This window comes from Macaca nemestrina, chromosome 14, assembly GCF_043159975.1.
Source record: "Macaca nemestrina isolate mMacNem1 chromosome 14, mMacNem.hap1, whole genome shotgun sequence".
Taxonomy (NCBI): Eukaryota; Metazoa; Chordata; class Mammalia; order Primates; family Cercopithecidae; genus Macaca; species Macaca nemestrina.
The window spans coordinates 80,483,841-80,504,338 of record NC_092138.1 but is presented as its reverse complement, the minus strand read 5'-3'; the positions used below and the strand labels follow the sequence as shown (position 1 = coordinate 80,504,338).

Below are 20,498 nucleotides of genomic sequence, written 5' to 3'. Positions count from 1 at the left end.
GCTGAGGCAGGAGAATTGCTTGAACTCAGGAGGCGGAGGTTGCAGTGACCCGAGATCGTGCCACTGCACTCCAGCCTGGCGGCAGAGTGAGATTCCTTCAAAAAAAAAGACAGAGAGAGAGAGAGAGCTCATAAGCTCAGAAGACAGAGATGAAGCTCCAGATGGTGAGATTTCAGGCAGAATTTGGTGGGATGGGTTGGAGGGATAGATTTGGTTCTAAAGCATCTATGTGTACCACTTTCCATCCCTATCTCATATCTCTCTGGCTAGGTATCCTGGGACCTGGCATGGCTATAGCTCCCAAGTAAAAACCTACATTATTGCTGTTGTGTGAGCCTGGCCAGTCATTGGCCACAGACAGGTCGCTTATTTCCCAGATTGAAATGATCAGATCCTGGTTGAGAACCATAAAGAAACCACTCTCTGAGCAGTGAAAGCAGACAATGCAAAGTGAATTTATAGAGCACGGGCACATAACCACGAGCTCTCACTCAGCACATCCACACTCTTCGTTTTAATCCCAAGACTGTTGACTACAATTTTCCCATTTCGAATTGACCAAATATAGCAATGTTGAAAACAGACTCACTACAGCAGCAATTACAGCTAACAACCTGACCCGAAGGAGGAAAAAGATGAAAGCTAATATAAGAACTCAAAGGGAGCACCTGAAGGGGCAAGCTGCTCACAACACCTCATGGGCCCATGAAGCCATCACTGTGCTGTATTACAGCCCAATGCAATAATTAGTATTCTTTGCAGCCACAAAAAAGGATAAGATCATGTCCTTTGTAGGGACATGGATAGAGGTGGAGGCCATTATCCTTAGCAAACTAACGCAGGAACAGAAAACCAAATATTGCATATTCTCACTTACAAGTGGGAACTAATGATGAGAATGCACAGACACATAGAAGGGAACAATACACAGTGGGGCCTTTCAGAGGGTGAAGGGAGGGAGGAGGGAGAGAATCAGGAAAAATAACTAATGGGTACTAGGCTTAATACCTGGGTGGTGAAATAATTTGTTTAACAAATCCCCATGATACAAGTTTACCTATGTAACAAACCTGTATTTGTATCCCTAAACTTAAAATAAAAGTTAAAGATAAAAATAAAAAATAATTAGTACTCTGTGTCATAACTCTGGGTCATGTGGAAAAGTTTAAACAACATCAATGTGTTTTGTTTAGCAAGAAAATTGTGAAATACAGGAGAAGGTAACAGTATTGAGGAAGGCCACCTAGAGGAGAGAAGTGGTTACTGCACCAAAAAACTGTTGCAGGGGTTCCCTGGCTGGAATCCACCTACCTCTGAATGTTATCTTCGAGTTGCTTGACTCTGAACTCATCCTCTTCAGACTGCCGCCTCCTGGCTTCCTCCTCTTCTGCAGTTCCAGCGGGTATGCCCTGCAGCAGCCATTTCTCCCGAAGCACTTTGGACTGTGGGAGTGAGGGAAGACAACAGACAAGATGATACTTTTCAGTCCACACTCTCCTCTCCCTCTGCAGTGGTGCTGTTTTAGCTTCACCCTTCACCAGCGCTGCCTGAATCGCTGCCTTTGCCTCCTCACTAACTTGGCTCCCTACTTCCCTCTAGACCAACACCCAAAGAGATTTATATCTACATCATTTTCTATTATTAAAAAAATTTAAAAACAGAGTGAACTGTATAATGAATGACCATGTAATCTCATCTAGATTTAACAATTATGAACATTTTGCCATATTTCACCATATATTTTTCATCAAATGATTTTAAAGTAAATAACAACCGTATTTTACCCAACAATATGTCAGTAGGAGTCTCTAAAAATTAAGAACATTTTTCTATGCAACTGCAATTTAATTAAAAAACTTTCTAAGACCACCTAACATCTGGTCCATATTAAAGTGTTTTTAAAAGATGGTCATGCCTCTTCTTCAGTTACTCCCTTCTTTAATGGCTCCCAATCATCTTCAGCAATAATCTCCAAATGCTATAAAAATTATATGCCCCTAGGTGGGCATGGTGGCTGATGTCTGTAATCCCAAAATTTTGGGAGGCAGGAGGATTGAGTCCAGGAGTTGGAGACCAGCTTGGGCAACATAGTGAGACCTTGTCTCTACGAAAAATTAAACAATTAGCTGGGTGTGGTGGTGCATGCCTTAGTCTCAGCTACTTGGGAAGGCTGAGGTGGGAGGATTGCCTAAGCCATGTAGGTCAAGGCTGCAGCAAGTTGTGATCATACCACTGTATTCCAGCCTGGGTGATAGAACGACACCCTGTCTCATAAACAAACAACAACAACAAAAAAACCAAACAAAAAAACTATACATCCCACATTTGCAAGTATACTACAATACGGTACAGTGGAATAAAAAGCTTTTGTTTCAGGTCAATGGTTTGGAGGCAGCAATTACTGCTTTAAGAGAGGAAATGAAAACAGTTCAGGAAAAAAGCACGTTGAAATTCCCTAAAAGGAAGAGCAAGGAGAGGTAGATGTGAGAGCATAATTTTGATTCAGGTTCCACTTACATGGTCCCTAGATGGCTGACGGCAGCAGCTACTGACCCTGTGCCTCATGGCTGAGGACCAGTGAGCATGACCATGGGCAGGTCAGTGGTCACCAGAGGAGACCATGGTGAGGATGCAGGGCATATGACCAACTCTTCCCAGGAACAGTAAGCAACCAAAGGAAGAGCAGGAGCGACGGCTATGAAGCCAGCTAACACAGAATAAAGACCTGGCTCTTTGGCTCCCTGGCTCACTGGCATCACCTCTGTCCAGAATTTCATTTGATCTCATCAGGCAGGGTGAGCGAGGCGAAAGGAAAGAACTCTTCTAACGACTGAGAGCCAGGGAATGCAGGCTTGGAGCAGACTCCCTGAAGCTCTTATGAGCAAAGGATGCACAAATCCATAGACTCTCATTTGTATGCGGCATTAAGGGCATTTTATTATGAACCTACAAGATGAGTCTTTAAAAATTGCCAACACTGGGCCGGGCGCGGTGGCTCACACCTGTAATCCCAGCACTTTGGGAGGCCAAGGCAGGTGTATCACCTGAGGTCGGGAGTTCGAGACCAGTCTGACCGACATAGAGAAACCCTGTCTCTACTAAAAATACAAAATTAGCCCAGTGTGGTAGCATGTGCCTATAATCCCAGCTACTTGGGAAGCTGAGGCAGGAGAATTGCTTGAGCCCAGGAGGCAGAGGTTGCAGTGGGCTGAGATCATGCCACTGCACTCCAGTCTGAGCAATGAGAGTGAAACTCCGCCTCAAAAAAAAAAAAAAAAATTACCAACACTTAGTATTAGTAAGTTAGACTTCACTAATGGTCCTGATTCACCGTTCTATTGAGAAGTCCAGGGGTCATTTGGTGCTGTAGACACCCTGCTCCATGCCCAGGAACAAGTTCAATCAGCCTGGAATTCCTCCACTTCCAGGATAGACTCTGTGTTGACAATATATCATCAGTGTGGGTTCAGGTGACCACGGTTTTTATTGATGTTATTCTTGCCTTTTCATTACAAATCATTATTTGTGGAGATCTGTTTGATTACTCTTGCAGCACATAGGCAAGTTTATGGTACTTGACCTGTAATTTTTTAATAATTAGGCTTAAAGACTTGAGTTTGTTCACATAGAATTATTCCTAACTATACTCTTACAGTAATTATAGACAGGAGTCACCCCCACACCCCAACATGTGTAAACAGTCATGCATCATTGGTAACATGCTGCCTGTTGAATGTGCTCTGTATAAATAGTGTGCATCTACCACCAGGGTAGGTATTAAAATGTACAGTTTTTACATTATAGGGCATTGTTTGATAATATAAAATCATGTGTAAAAGAGTGCAGTACAATTTGTTTACGTTGGTTGCTTATCAAAGCTTTATCAGAGATTCTTTTCCATTGGAAAGTGGGAAAGGGTGGCAAATCGGTTGCTCTTTCTACAAAAAATTCAGAACCATTGTTCTCCACATAAACCTCTCAGAATTTCCCAGACAGACCCTGTTTGCACATTATGAGAGGCCATTTTTTTAATCAATTAATGTTTTTATATTTTTATTCAGATATTTAATCTGGTGTAGGCACAAAATAAATTGTTAATTGGTAGCAATTCTGAAGTAGAAGAATGATTATTGCTTTGCTTTTCTTGACCTATAACTTGGCTCTAAAATTTACTCTCAGGAATCGGGTAGAGACTGCAAGAGGCCATGCTGAACAGTGGCTAACAGCCTGAGATCTGGAACCAGTCTGCCATTTACCAGCTGAATGAGCTTGAACAGGCTCCTTCGCCTCACTGAGCCTCAGTTTTCTCATCTGTAAAATGGAGACAATAGCAGTGCCCATCTCAGAGGGTTGTTATGAGGATTAAAGGAGTTTATGGGCTAAAAGGGCCACACACACACTTAGTACTATAGAAATGTTTACTATTATTGTTGTTCATCCTGTTCCCGTGGCCTCTGCTTTATTCACCTAAGAAAGAACAAGTAAAATACCACCAGAGAAGCCTTCCACCTCTACTGGCTCTGAGACACACTCCATGGCCCTTTCATAGTATCCTCAAATTGTCTTTTTACATCTGTTCCCCCCTGTAGCCTGCCGGTTCCTTGAAGGCTGGGACTGTCCTTTATCCACCTTTGCATTCACTGTGTCATCCAGAATTTCCCAGTTCATCCATTTATTCATTCAGTCAAGGGAACTGTAGCCCAGTTCCCTTGAATGAATGAGTAAATGGATGAACTGGGAAATTCTCAACTTTCCTTCACTCTAATTATTTGGGAGGGATAGGGACCACACTTTCAGGGTGCTTCCTGTGCTAAAGATGTCCGAACCACAGAGAGTAAAAACCTTAGGATTCTGTGGGACAGATATCCTGGAAGCCTTGGCGTTGGTGTGGACCCTTCTGGAAAGGCAGCTGTGGACAGTCCTGGCTGTCTCTACCCCAGCAGGGATGCTCTGCAGCCACATCTTCTTGCAACGTAAGTGGCTGCTTTTGGAATGTTCTCTCTCCTTTTCTTCACACAGTGCCTCCTGCCACCACATGAAGGCTCTAGGCCCTTACTGCTCACCAATTTAGCTGCCACCATCAGCAGGTAGCTCTGGCCAGAGCAGCCTGGTGACTCTGGTCACCCAGAGGTGTATGTCCCTCTACTTCCATCTCTTTTCTTGATACAGGCATGATATCATTAAGAACATCCCCACAGGAGGAGCCAGGAAGAGAGGCTCCAACAGAAAAAGGCAGTAGTGGGGCTGGGTGCGGTGGCTCATGCCTGTAATCCCAGCACTTTGGGAGGCCAAGGCAGGTGGATCACCTGAGGTCAGGAGTTCGAGACCAGCCTGGTCAACATGGTGAAACACGATTTCTACTAAAAATACAAAAATTAGGTGGGTATGATGGCAAGCACCTGTAATCCCAGCTACTCAGGAGGCTGAGGCAGGAGAATTGCTTGAACTCAGGAAGCAGATGTTGCAGTGAGCCGAGATCACGCCACTGCACTTCAATCTGGGTGACAGAGCATGACTCTGTCTCAAAACGAAACAAAACAAAACAAAACAAAAAACCTGGAGAAGGCAGTAGGCCTGGTCTCACAGAATCCTGTTTCACAAAGGTGTTTAGACATTTTTAAGAAGCCAAAAATGTATAGTTGATTTTCCACTTGGCTCCAAAGTCATGCTGTCGGGAAATCACCAACTCAACTCAAAAGGCTTCCTTAACTGACTCCAGATCCCCCTCATGTTGTCTCCAAAATGTCTCCAAATGGAATGGGGTATACTGAGTGTGCCATCCGAAGCACAGGTTCCCTAAACTGTGCTGGCTTGTATTGGCTGCCCGAGTGTTTCAGAATTTAGTGGAAGCAGAGCTCAATAGAAATAAAAAATTAAAATTAAAAAAACTTTTCTGTTTATGGCCTTTATTGTCCAATTACATAAAAAAAAGTATCATATCTAACATAGTATCATAGCTTTAGTAGAGATGGGGTTTCACCATGTCGGCCAGGCTGGTCTCAAACTCCTGACTTCAGGCCAGAGTTGGCCTCCCAAGGTGCTAAGGACTGTCAAACTTCACATTTGTCAAATGAATGTCACCATGACAAGTCAGTACAAGGAACAAGCAGATGGGGAGCTGGGAGCTGGACAAAGGGGATCTTGACAGGGGCTTCTGAAAGGAGGACAGAGGGAACTCCCAAAGTAAATCTGTTTCTTGCTCTACTGGCCTGGCCAGCTTTGGAAAACAAAAACAAGAACTGAGTTTCCCAAACTTTAGTATGCATAAGAACCAGCAGGAGAACTTCCTAAGACAGATTCCAGGACCCACCCATGGAGACGCAGATCCTCTAAGTCTGGCATAAGGCCTGGGAATTTGAATTTTAATAAGCTCCCAGGTGATGTTGTCATTGGCAATGCCAGACTGAGGACCACAATTTGAGTAGCACAGCATGAAGACCTATGACTATCCAAATGCTTGAAGAATACACAAGCTTTCTCAATGGCTGGCCAAACACCATAATCTAAAAGAACTCCTCATCCTCTCCTTCTGTGTCTCCAACTCAGGAGCAGTGGCTCTCTTATCCCTTTCCTAGGTGCCAAGAACTCTGCCAGTCCCTGAAGTCACAGCCCAGGAAGACAGGCAAGTCCCTACTCTCACCCAAGCCTTCATCCCAATAAACAAGGATGCAAGATAATTTCAGTCTATGATGCTGCCTAGCAAGAGGTAGATAGGACAATGTGTCAAATGGGGGACAAGGGAGGACACTTTAAGTGGGAAAGGTCTCTCTGATGACTTGAATATTCGAGCTGAAATCTGAGATCCAGAGGGGTGTTCCAGGTGGAGGGACTGGCAAATGTACCAGCCTGGCGGTAGGACAGAGTTTGGTGTGTTTGTGGACCGGAACAAATGCCCGAGTGGTTGGACCACAATAAGTGAGGTTGGGGTAGGAGGGCAGAACAAATTGAAGATGGAGAAGAAGGGTGGGGCCAGATTAGGTAGGATTCTGTAGCCTTATTAAGGAGTTTGCTGTGTGTTCTAAGTACAATAGGAAGAACACATTGCAAGGGGCAGGATTACAAAGTACAAGTGATGGGAGTTTATTGTATGGTTCAAGTGACAGAGCATATTAGCTTGAAACAGAAGAGAGACAGAAGAATCAAAAGGCATGGTGGTACATTCTGCAGGTAAAATCAGTGTGACCTGTAATAGATTAGATGTGGGCTGAGAAAAAGGGAAGGATTAGGGCGACGTATAGATATTTGGTTTGAGTGAAAGGGTGAATAGTGGTATCATCAATTGGAGACAGGGAAGAGTAGAAGAACAAATGATAGAAAAGCAGAAAATAAAATCTTTCATTTTGGGCATGTTAAGTTTGAGAGGCTTCTAAATGAAAGTAACATCCATCTAAGTGGACATGTCAGAAAAGCAGTTGAACGTGGATGACTGGGATTCAAGGGCCATTGGATGGAGATGTCAATTTGGGAGTCATAGATACATAAATAGTATTTGCAGCCATAGTACAGGGTAATGATGGTGATAATATGATCATTCTTATAGAACTCTTACTGCTTTATGTGCTTTACATGTAAATCCACTTAATTTTCACAAGCATCCCACGAGGTAGGTGCTAACATTAACTGACTTATCCATGGTATCACACCGAGTGAGCTGTGGATCTGGGATTTGAAGCCAAGAGGTACACTCTGCTATCTTGCCTCTGTGTAAGATCACTGAAGAATCCTTTTTTGGCTCAAATAGGATTTACAAAATCATCAGGTGCCGCTGATCCACTTCCTAACATGGAAAACTATTTTTCAGCTCCTCTAATGGTGGGTTCCATATTGATGCTCTCTCTTCCCCACTTGCCTCTGAGTCCTCACAGTCAGGGCTATATCTTTTATTCATCCACGGAGGCTGACATGTGAGGAATTCTTGGAAAATCATGCACATACACTGTACTTTAGCAAATATAAAATCTTGGATCATTAAAGCTAAAAATAAAGATCATAGAGATAATCTAACCCAATCTTTTTCATCTACAGCTAAGGTAACTGTAATGAAGTCACTTTTCTTACTTTCTTTTACTTTTTATTTTATTTTTGTAGAGATGGAATCTATGTTGCCCAGGCTGGTCTCAAATTCCTAGGTTCAAATGATCCTCCCACCTCAGCCTCCCAAGTACTGGGATTACAAGCATGAACTACTGTGCCTAGCCTAGATACCACTTTTTGAGGTGACCCCGGTAGATAGTGAGGCATGTCTGGAGAGGGTGGGTGAGGCAGAGTGGGGAAGTAGGAGGTGAATCAGAACTTGTAATAAGTCTCCAATTGTTTCCTGGTCAGATGTTTGTTATTTTTATAAAGTCATATCTGGCAATCTTTTTACTTGCACATTCTGGCTTTGATGTCATACTTAGATAAGACTTCCTTACCCTCACTATAAAAATATTTGCCTGTGATTCCTTTCTGTACTTTCATGATTTTACTTTTTACTCTCGATCTTTCATTCATTTGTAATCTGGCTGAAGCTGATATTGGCTATTCTAGTGGATGATGGTTGGAATATGGCTAAATTCAATTTTCTTTTCTTTTATTTTTATTTTTATTTTTTATTTGAGATGGAGTCTCATTGTGTCACCCAGGCTGGAGTGTAGTGCCGTGATCTCGGCTCACTGCAACCTCCACCTCCCAGGTTCAAGCAATTCTCCTGCCTCAGCCTCCCAAGTAGCCCAGCTAATTTTTGTATTTTTAGTAGAGACGGGGTTTCACCATGTTGGCCAGGCTGGTCTCGAACTCCTGACCTCAGATCATCTGCCTCATCTTGGCCTCCTAAAGTGTTGAGTTTACAGACATGAGCCACTGTGCTTGGCCTAAATTCAGTTTTCTAACAGAAGATGGGTTAAACTCAGCGTGAGGCAACTGCTGTGTTTGTGTTTTCAGACATTCATCTGTGTCCTGTCCCTCTTCCCCTTCCCCTATCCTTCCTACTCTTTTCTTCCTCTTTCTGACTCCCAGTAAATAAGATCTTAGTTAGGTTTTGAGATTTTGCTATATGCTTCAGTCCACACAGGGAGAAGCCAACCCAAGACTTCTGATAGAAGAAATCAGGTTTTAACTTCCATTCAAGCTCTGTGTATGGAAATAAGGGAGGAGATCTAAAGTTACTTTACACTGTGTACCATGCCTATCTGTTCAATATTTTAAAATTTGAAATAAGCCTTTCACACATCCCAGTAACAAGGAAAAGTCTAAAATTAGTGCTAAGTCTTCAAAACCGGGAAAGACACTGTAATATCTTTGTAGCAAGTCTTCTGATACCTTCAGGCTCTTCAGCAAATGACCTTAGTGGGATGACAATAAATATTTCACAGGGTCACAATTCAGCCTTTCATCTTTTTTTCATCCAGCTTTCTTGGAAGAAAAGGTTGTGGTCTTCAAAATATAATGACAATTTTTATAGCTTGGATTAGAAGACAACTCTAGAGAGGGTTCCCTGCTCATGAATAAGTAATTCAAAGGCAGTTTATGTATTGAAGATGTGGTATTAGCAATTTGATTCTGACAGGGCCAACTCTGTCTGGCAAACCTTTGTAAATTTGACAGTCTCCAAGGAATTCATGTTGCAGTAGGTACTGAGTACCTACTCTGTGCCAGGGCTTTGAACAGACCAATAAAATAGACGAATCTCTGGCAATTCAACCAAGGGACAGAAGGAAATATTAAATTCATTCTGCTCTCATATGATATAGTAACTGATTTATTTTTTAAAAGTCTATATCATCACAAGTCTCATTATAAAAACAATAAAAATAAATAATTGTTTCCATGAAATAAAAACCCAGGACAATTTTTCAAAAGAATAGTGATAGTTCTTGTCTTATGAAATATTACAATATATTAAAAAGCTATAGGGATTAAATGAGAACAATACCGGCACAGGAATGGGCAGATTAATGGAATAAAAAGAATCCATAAATGGTGGACTCAAATGTAAGTCTGAAATATGTAGGTGATAAAGAAGACATTTAAATCAGCGAGGGAAAGGATGAATTAATCAATAAATCACATTGAGACAAGCAGCTCAGCATCAGTAAAAAGTAAAGTTATATTCCTACTGCATAACTCATCTGTAAATAAATTCTAGATGAATTAATGCTATTGAAGTATAAGAAACATCATAACTAACAGTTTGAGATGGAGACATTCTTTTCAAGGATGACATCAAAGTCAGTTATCCTAAAGTAAAAGAATGTTCTATGGGATTTTATAAAAATTATAAATTTTTGTATGGGAATTAAAAAGAACCCACATAAAAAAGAGGTAAAGGTTAATGTTATTTCAATACTAATGTTATATAATTTCATTTTACCCACAGGTTGGTGAGCCCTGTGAACGATGGTTACATATCTTAATCTACAGAAATACATTGGGGAAAAAAGTATAGAAGGATATACCTCTGTATGGGTTCTATCTGAATGATAAGTATACAGTATATACGTTTTTTCTTTATATTTTCCTGTACTTTTAAATTTAGTTTTTGCAATGATTACACATTCTTTCCTTTTATAATCATCAAAAATAATATAGCTATAAAGATTGCTTACTAGTTCTACTTGTAATGCTTAGAAATTATTATGCCACACTACATATAGCTAAGGATGCTTTAAAAAATAAATCTGAGGTTAATTTGGCCTGGAGTTCAAAGTGTCTTGAGGTTTCCTAATCACTGGGATGTAGCAGCTAGTATTTTGCCATTTTATACTTTGGTCTTTTATTGTATTATAGAATTTGCTCAAAGTCCATATACAAAGTGATGATATTCCATTTTGTAGAGTTGCTCACTATATGCTCCTAAATATTGCAATGAGTAAGTCTTCTAAAAATATTTATGAATGCCAAAACTACTATCTTGCATATTATTTATTTGCTTTGACCAGGGACAAGTGAATCTGTCTAAATAATTCATCTCATTGCATGAGAATAAGGGTCCACAGGCTATTTGATAATTCCCACATGTAAGAATTATATCTTAAGACATAGAATATGAGAATTATATAAAGAATATGAAAGTTATATCTTATAAACATGACAACTAACTCTAATGCAGTAAGAATATTTTTTTCTAGAGATTTTGCAAATTAGTGAGATAAATATTGATTACTGACATATTTCCTAATATTCTCTACTTCAAGGAACTTCAATAATCACAGTGCATGTCTCCACATGATCTGAATTTTCTGGAGGCCATAACAATATATTTAGAGTAAGAGAGACAGCAATGATAGTAACTGGCATCTCACTAGATGAATTACTCCAAAGGAAACATTTCTTTCAAAGAGAACAGTGGCCTGGAAAGAGCTCAGTCTTTGAAAGCAGACAGCCCAGGAGTTTCTCTCAGGCTCCCTCACTTATAGTCTCTATGGTCTTGGGCAAATCACTTGACCTCATGAGTTTGTTCCCATACCTATAAGACAAAGAGAGTAATAACTGTCTTGTGGTCATTACTGAGGGCATGTGTTTAAAGTACCAGGCACATGTTAGGCACTCAAAAAAATGGTGACTGTTACTGACGGTGGCTAACAGGCTACTAGCAGAAAGCTGGCTGACTCCTTGAAGAGGCTCACAGAGGAGAAAATACAACCTCCGCGAATGTACTTCCATTCAGGGGTGAGGCCACGAGACTGCAAACTGGATGATTACAGGGAAAAAGTCTCATGCTATTCAAGTTCAGTCACCAGTTTATTGATTTAAAGTGAAATATATGCCTTCCTAGTGCCTAAAGTGATCATATCTTTCAGTCAGGCAACCCCTTCCTCATATCAAAATAACTGAATAATTATAGGGAGGATGAATTCAGAACAAAGAGAGGTAAGGTCCTGAGGGAAGTTTCACCGGGGCCTCACTGTGGCCTGAGGACCCTCCTCACCTTACCACTGACCCCACCTCACCAGCATACAGAAATTCAGGACCTCCCAACGCTGGGGGTCTTTCTGCATGTAGTACCAGACAACTACTGCCACCTTTGGAACCTCTCAGCTTTTCTTTTTCAGTATTCAAGGCAAATAACCCACCCTCATTCTGTCCACACAAGCCTTTCCCAGAGAGAGGCATACAATGCCCTGACCTCCACTTAGTAAGTTACCATCACCTCCAGTCCTCCCCACCTCACCCACCTCCTGCCCTGCAATAGCAAGGTTGCCATGGTGCAAGTGTCAGGTGATTCCTCAGATAACCAATCTCATCAACTGTGCAAGAATTTTACCAAGATAACCATAAAGAACTAGCTGATTCCCTTGTTTCCAAGTCCTTGAGAAAAACCTCACTGCTTCCCCATACAAGACCAAGTTAATTTTTACTGTTGTTTCTGTTGATTGGATGGATGGATGGATGGATGGATGGGCGGACGGAAAGATGGATGAACAGATGCATAGATGAAAAATGAGTATGTAATCCCAGCACTTTGGGAGGCTGAGGCAGGCAGATCACGAGGTCAGGAGATCGAGACCATCCTGGCTAACATGGTGAAACCCCGTCTCTACTAAAAATAAAAAAAAAATTAGGTGGGCATGGTGGCAGGCGCCTGTAGTCCCAGCTACTCGGGAGGCTGAGGTGGGAGAATGGCATGAACCCAGGAGGCGGAGCTCACAGTGAGCCGAGATCACGCCACTGCACTCCAGCCCAAGTGACAGAGCGAGACTCCGTCTCAAACAAGCAAACAAACAAAAATGAATAGATGTAAAATGAACAGAATATACTAATACTGCACTGGACATCGGCAATAAATGAGCCCTTGGTATCTTATTTGGCAACCAGGATCATGAGAAGGGAGACCAAAAAAAAAAATCTCTTGATGTTTTGACATATGTTTATTCCCTGACTGGATTCAGGGAATACAAAAGCAAAGGACTACATTGAGCTTAAAGTGAGGCTGTCTAGCCAAAAGCAGCCTCTTTTTTTTTTCATTCAGTCCTCTTATTTAAAAGTTCACCTTTAACCAGGAATTCACTGAGGTTTTAGTACATGTTGGTCTCTTACAAGTACCGTACTGGATGGACTATACCCTGAGCCAGAGACCTAGCTCTGTCCAGATTGACCTTGAACAATTCACTCAGTTCTATTAGGTGTTTTTAAGGCCCCCTCTCTGTGAGAAGAGGATACTAATTTTAGCCCTCCATCCTCCCTCAGGAGCGTTGTGGAGAAACAGCAACAGCACAGGGGATACAGTGTGAGCTCCTACAAAGAAAGATCTGTCAATGAATTTATATGATGAAACAGAGAGAAACAGGCAATATCCTCGGTATCATGCTGCTTTTCTTCCTTTTAAGCACATTTCTCTGGTTAAGGTTAATGGCAAAAACTGATAAACATGCTAAGCAGATATAGGTCATGCTGCTATTTTCAATCAGTAACTCGCTTGCTGATGGCTCTCATTTTGGGAATTCATTTAGCACAATCCTGTTTTCTAGAAAAGGATAGGAAAAGTAGCCATAAAGGTTTATCTTGTTGAAAAAAATCCAAATAATTCATACTGAGCATCACCCCGAAAGTCAGCACCACCTTCCCACCCAGCCCTCTGAGCAATGCAGCTCTGTGCAGGCAACGGCACAGCAACATGAGGTAAGCAGGAGAAGGTTTTCCTACCAAAAAGCCCAGGAGCAGTCAAAGGCAAGCAGCAACTCCCGGCTGGCCATCGGAATGTGGTCACATTATTCTCTGAACATGTGAAAAGCAACATTCTGCAACCAGTGGGGTCCCTGTGACAGTGACAGAGCTTTCTCCTGAGCTGTAATCAATTACGATGCTTAAGTGCATTATGTTTTAAAGAAAAAATAAATAGCTCTTGTGTGCTGTCTCCCTTTCTCTCTCTCTCTTTTTAGATGGTACCATGGAGACCCGTCTGAGTCAAATCATTTCAAAGCCATCTTTGACCAACTGCTTGCTCTCACAGAACACTTTCAAAATTGTTAAAGTAGAAGTAAAATAAATGAATAATCTGAAATACACAGTGTTGTTGTTTTATCAGATTACATTGTTTAATCTCCCTTTTCTCCATATCAAGAAAGGAAACACTAATATTTTTAAGTGAGAAAAAGGACATTCTGTGAAATATATCTTTTGGGGTCTCTGAGCAAACACACCCAGCACCTATGCATGGGAGAAACAATCCTGAAACGCTGCCTCACCCACCCTGTGGAGTATTCTCATCCAATTTCTATATATAGCCAACACACTTCACATGCACAAACCCTCCACCCCATCCACATGCACACTGTAATCTTATGCTTGCAGAAATTGGAATGCTGTAATAATGCCCTGAATTTGAGAAATTCACAAGAAAAGCCAAGAGATGGTTTCCTGATTGAATGAGAAAGGCTGGTTTGGTTGGCGGCAGTGCCTTCACGGCAGGGCAGGCACTGCCCAGCTCTCCGGAGTGTGATCTGCATGTCTAATAATGGAATAGGTTCCTGGGATCAGCCGCTTACCTTGGAATGCTGCAGCAGAAGTATCTGCTCGTCAAGCTGTTGTCGCTTGCCTTCTATTTCAGTCTGCCTCTTTCTTTTTTCCTTGAAAATAAAGAGAGAGAGGCTGTAAGAGTGGGTGGGTGTTGGCTCCAGAAATTTTAAGGCAGAAAGCAGCAGCAGCAGCAGCACACATCTGTATAGATACTTCCAGAGACACTGGGCACACACGCAGTGTCACCTGCCCCACCGTCTCTGGGTGTGTTGCAAGCAGCAGCATTCTCCTAACATGTCTGCTGTAGGCTCGAAGAGTGGGAGAAATTCTCCTCACTCAGCCAGGCTGCAAGAATTTAATCCAAAAGAAAAGGCTGTTTCTACACACACACACACACACACACACACACAGAACCATGTTCTGTGCAGTGTTAATTTGGACACAAAGAATAAAAATGTCTCAATCCAAAAGACAGAGGTTGTTAAAACTGCAAATACCATAGAATGAAACAGTGGGAAATTCTGGGTGAGATTTATTTGATCAAAATCATAGACATAAATAAGCAGACATTGTTTCAAATTTTGTAGGACAAATCACCCAGTTGGACATACCAAACCATGCAAATGAAATGGGTGACCTTTGCTGCCACTAGCCTTGGGGTAGCATTTCATATGGGTGGGGCAGCAGAGGTTATGGTAAATATGAAGTCTGGAATCTGTCTGTCTGAGTCCAACTCCTAGCTCTACCCCTCACTACCTGTCTGACTTCTGACAAGTTCTTCTACCTCCCTGGGTCTTGGTCTTCTTGTACGTAAAGTGGACATAACTGCACACAAACCACTTGGTTGTGGAGTGGATTAAATGAGAGGATGTAATGTAAAAGGCCTAGAATAATACCTGGCACAGAGTAAGTGCTCAATCAATGTTATTTGCTCTTAGTCTTATTGTCGTAAGTTTACTTATAGGTAATGCCTGGAAGCTGGTTGTAAAGGGATATATTTTCCTTGCATTTCCACTATAACCTTTCCATTACAGTGTACCCTCCATATTTTTCTCCTCTATACTTCTCCAATGCAGACAATAAACATCACATGAATGTGATTCATGAGAACAGAAAGGTCTGCTCTCATGATAGTTTCCTTGTTAATGTTCTGTTTCCAAAGTGTACAGGAGTGGTTTGCCGAGACATTTATTATACTGGAGCATTTTCGTTTACTCACATATGCAGAGAGAAACTTGTTAGACAAGACATAATGGCATTTGACAATACAACAGCCAAATCCTGGGGACAACAACAATGCGGAAGCCTGGCTGCTGTGCTCAGTGTTAATGGAAGCTTTCATTTTATGTAGTTGCTATGTTTCCGGGGCTATGATTGTACCATTGCTATTCAAATCAATGTAATAATAATGTGTGTTACAACCAAGGTTTTCTGTGCAATGCCCAGACCTTACAAAATATTAGCTCATAATCTTAAGCCACTAGAATATAAAATCTAAATCAGGGATATAATCCCCCTGACAAAGTAAGACGCATGAATATTTTAGAAACATAGTACCATTTACCAAAGAACTCCAATCAATGGTGCATAATTGATGTTACTTAATCCCAGAGTGTGTGTAAGACCATATAACATATGACAGTAGATGGGAAAAGTGAGGCACAGTGGGAACAGCCCACCTATCCAGCATCTCAGAGAGAGCACATGATAAAGCTAGGGCTTCCAGGACCATCTGCTATCTCTACATTCTAGAATCTCTCAAGAGTAGATTTACAGGACTTTGTCAGTCATTCCCACTGGTTATCAAGATATGTAGTTGTCCTACGTTTAAATACAGAACCAAGATGTATGTCATAGATATGAGAGGCTGATGACTCAAGATTTCCACAAATATTAATTGAGTGTCATGTGCTCTCATTACGTGTCTTGTCATTTCCAAATCATTCCCAGGCTTTCCCACAGCCGTGACTTTGTTCCATCAGAAAGTCCTCACTCCAGAGTTGCCCATCATCATGTTGGTGAACCATTCTCTGAGCAGAAGAAACCTTACCAGGCAGTATGGGAAGTAGACTTTTACATGCTCAAGCAGCAGGCTTATTGGTGATCGCTGTAACTGACATGGTCATGAAGGATGTAGAGTTCAAGTTAGTTCTTTAAGAATGGGTAGGATTCAGGGCCGGGCACACAGTGGCTCACACCTGTAATCCCAGCACTTTGGGAGGCTGAGGCGGGTGGATCACCTGAGGTCACGAGTTTGAGACTAGCCTGGTCAACATGGTGAAACCCCATCCCTACCAAAAATATAAAAACTAGCTGGGCGTGGTGGTGCATGCCTGTAATCCCAGATACTTGGGAGGCTAAGGCAGGAGAATCACTTGAACCTGGGAGGTGGAGGTTACCATGAGCCAAGATCATGCCACTGTACTCCAGCCTGGGTGACAGAGTAAGACTCTGCCTCAAAAAAAAAAAAAAAAAAAAAAAGGGAATGAGTAGGATTTAGGTAGCTACAAATGGGCAATACATTCCAGGCAAAAGGAACTAGGTGAACAAGGGTAGAAATGTACTGCATATTCCAGGGACAATGAGGGGGAAAATCTAACTGGGTACAGGGCTTGCCTTTAGGAACAGAGATCAATGACTCAAAAGATTGACTAGGACTATACCATGGAGGGCCATGAATACCAGGCCAAGAAGTTTAGATTTTATTGCATGGACAATGCAATGTCATTGCAGGGTTCTAAGCTACAGAATGATATGGTGAAATGGCATTTTAGGAACATTAATCTGGCATTCATGTATAAGGCAGATTAATAGGAGCTGATACACTTTTCCTGTAAAACAAAAGTAAATATTTTAGATTTTGTGGGACATACGGTCTCTGTTGCAACTACTGAATGCTACCATTGTAGTTCAAAAGCAGTCCTGGACAATATTTAAATGAATGAGTGTGGCTGTGTTCTAATAAAACTTTATTTGCAAACATAGAGAGTGGGCCAGATTTGGCCCACGGGTCCTAGTTTGCTGACCTCTGGATTCAAATATCATTTAAGTGCCTTAAGAGGATGTTCCATTCACCTGGTTGTGCAGTGAGGATGGATGAACTAACAAGCCTCCTAGCTTAGAGTTGTACCAATCAAAATGGAAAGAGAAGGACAAATGCAAGAAACAGAATTGATGAGACTCAAGACTAATAGGATCTGGGGGGTGAGGCAAAGCAGTGTTTTGGCTTTGAGTCACATGGACCAGAAGAGTGCTGGTGCAGGAAGGGGTAACAGTGGGAAAGTAGTAAGGCTGAGCCCATTTATGCTATAGTCATATATTTCCCCTGAGGAAACTCCTTATTGGGTTAGAATTTGGAACTGAACAGTTGTTAGCACATACAACCAGGCAGCGGCATTAGCATGTTTACATCCGCGTTCTGACTGATGACCCTGGACCTGGGCCCATGACAAGGACCCACTGTGCATCTATAGCTATTGCAGGATTCTTTGACTAGTTGAGCTCCCTTTCACAGTGATTTGCCCAGGCTGGAGTGCAATGGCACGGCCTCGGCTCACTGCAACCTCTGCTTCCTGAGTTCAAGTAATTGTCCTGTCTCAGCCTCCCGAGTAGCTGGGACTACAGGTGCATGCCACCACACTCAGCTAATATTTGTATTTTTAGTAGAGATGGGGTTTTGCCATGTTGGCCAGGCTGGTCTCAAATTCCTGACCTCAGGTGATCCGCCCACCTCAGTCTCCCACTGAGCCACCGGCTCGGTGTGAGCCACCGAACCCAGCCCACAGTGATGGTCTTAAAGTCACTTCTAGGTGGAAAAGACGCAACCAGCCTATGCTCAGAATTAGATATGAGCTAAATGACAAGTTTGCATAGGACACCATTAAGGAACTCACTTGCAATTTCTGACGCTTGTTTGATGGCTGAGGTCTGAGCTGTGCTCCTCCCCTGGCTAGCCCACTGGTTTCCAGATTTCTCCTTCCCTTAACCAGGACAAAACCAGTAACTCTTGGGTCCTTCATTCTCATCAGCTCTACAACTCTACCTCTCCTTTGAGCTGCAGATCCCTATACTGAACTGCCAACTATTCATGGTCACTCCCCCAAACTCAAACACATGCAGTCACCATCTCAAGCAATCCCCCACCCTCTACCTTCATGCCTGTTCCTTCTTCTATATGTTTCATCTCAGCAAATGACACTACTCAAGTCAGAAATCTAAGTCATCCTAGACACTTACTTTCTTGAAAGACCAAGTCATGTTGATTCTGCCGGCCAGTTTCCACATCTTTTGCTTCCCCACTATAACCTTGAGTATTGCCTTAACACTCCTTCCTCTATCTCCTACCTGGACATGGAGACTGTTCCATATTAGCATCTTTAGCACACTACAGAACTTACATCCAGCTGGCTTACTGTAGTGGTTTCCTTATTAGTCTCCCTACACCCATTCTTGGCTTCTCCAACTCAATCTCCACACTGCTGCTAGAGTGATATTCTAAAACAGAAATCTGACCACCTCCGACCCTTGCCTAAAACCAAGAATGTCTCCCTATTGCCTACAGTGCAAAGAGCAGGTTCCCTAGCATGGCCAATGAGGCTCCTGTCTATCTCACAGCTTCATCTCAAGCCATGGCCCCCTACCATGATCCAACCTCAAAGACTACTTTCAGTCTCCTGATCTTCCAGGCCGGTTCATGTCCTCTTAGTTTTGCTTCCTCTAACAATAATAGATGTCCGTTGCTGCTTCATTTGACAAAAAACAATTCATCTATGATGGCACAGTTTAAATATCCATGAAGCTTTAGTGAACATCTGTCAATTTTGATCTGCCTAGTCTTCTTTCCTTTGGGGAAACACATTTACCCTCACTGTAAATGGCTCTGGTGGAAATGCCAGTCATGGTTAGCTCATTCCTGCCACCAGGACTTGCATGTGAGCCAGGTTAGGCCAATCATGCTAACCTTGTTTCTTTGCAATAGCTATCGATCCAAGGGATGACTGAGTGAACTGAGAAACACCAGTTAGAGACATTTCTAGGGACAGACACATGGATACCAGGAGAGAAGAAAAAAAAATACCACTAGGATTAAGCTGAGATGATGTACTTCTGAGTAGCAATTTTTCCAAGTCACATAAAATAAATGCATCCACATTGAAGAAAATAAAGTCAACATGCAGAGGGAGTCAGAGTTGAAAGAGAAAAAACAGGTCCTACTACATTGTTTGAGTCCCAGATCTAGTCATGCATGAAGCCAGAACCATCCCTGGGCTTCCTAAATTACATACACTAAAAAATCTCCCTTTTTCTTAAGCTAGTTTGAGTGATGTTTCTACCACTTACAACTCAAAGAGTACTGACAAATACAGAATATTTTTCTGTTCCCTCCAAATAGATTGCATCACTCCCTCCTTTCTCTCCCCTCCCCACAGGCTGTGGATTTTTCTACATTAGACCTCAAGCACTGTAGCACTTTATATACTTAACTACTTACACATCTCTGTCTAACATAAACTATGGGCTCCTTGAGGACAAGGATCTTGGCTGACACATTTCTAAAGCCTAGAACACTGCATGATGAATACATGTAATACATGCTTACTGAGTATCTCTGAATATACTATCCTCTTTTTTCTCTCTTCTACTTGTGTTCCTGTTTGTCCATGTCCCTCATTCAAATGAATTACGAATTTGTACTCATGACTTCAATAGAAGCAAAATACGTTATTAAAAACACATTGGCCATCAGTCCATAAGACCAGAAGTGTCCTAATGCTAAAGACATTAATCCACACAAAATAAATTACTGTTGCTATGCATATGAGGAAAGAGTTGAAAAGGCTAATTCTGGGAAAGAATCATGGAAAGCTTATTCTGGGGAGAAAGGCTGGAGGAAGTGGAAATTCCAGGGAAAAGCATTATGAGCTGACAGTAGCAACCATTTGGGGCAGTGTGCCTCAAGAGACATCTGGAATGACGTGATCTCAATGCATTAGAAAGATTTCCAGATTCCTCCACTATCTGGGAAGCCTAACAAGCCACTTTCATTTGCTTTCTATAAATTA

At 42.0% G+C, this 20,498-nt stretch overlaps 1 protein-coding gene across 11 annotated transcripts in view; it reads right to left on the bottom strand.

The window, feature by feature from the left end:
* Positions 1-20,498, bottom strand: part of LOC105481052 (PALM2 and AKAP2 fusion) — a 545,532-nt gene that overhangs the window by 283,414 nt on the left and 241,620 nt on the right. For all 11 annotated transcript variants that reach the window (XM_071078127.1, XM_011740329.2, XM_011740318.2 and 8 more), the window contains 2 exons: positions 14,466-14,546; positions 1,312-1,442 (listed from right to left, as the gene is read on the bottom strand). In XM_071078127.1, the coding sequence (XP_070934228.1) occupies positions 1,312-1,442; positions 14,466-14,546 (212 nt within the window). The remainder of the gene's footprint in view (positions 1-1,311; positions 1,443-14,465; positions 14,547-20,498) is intronic.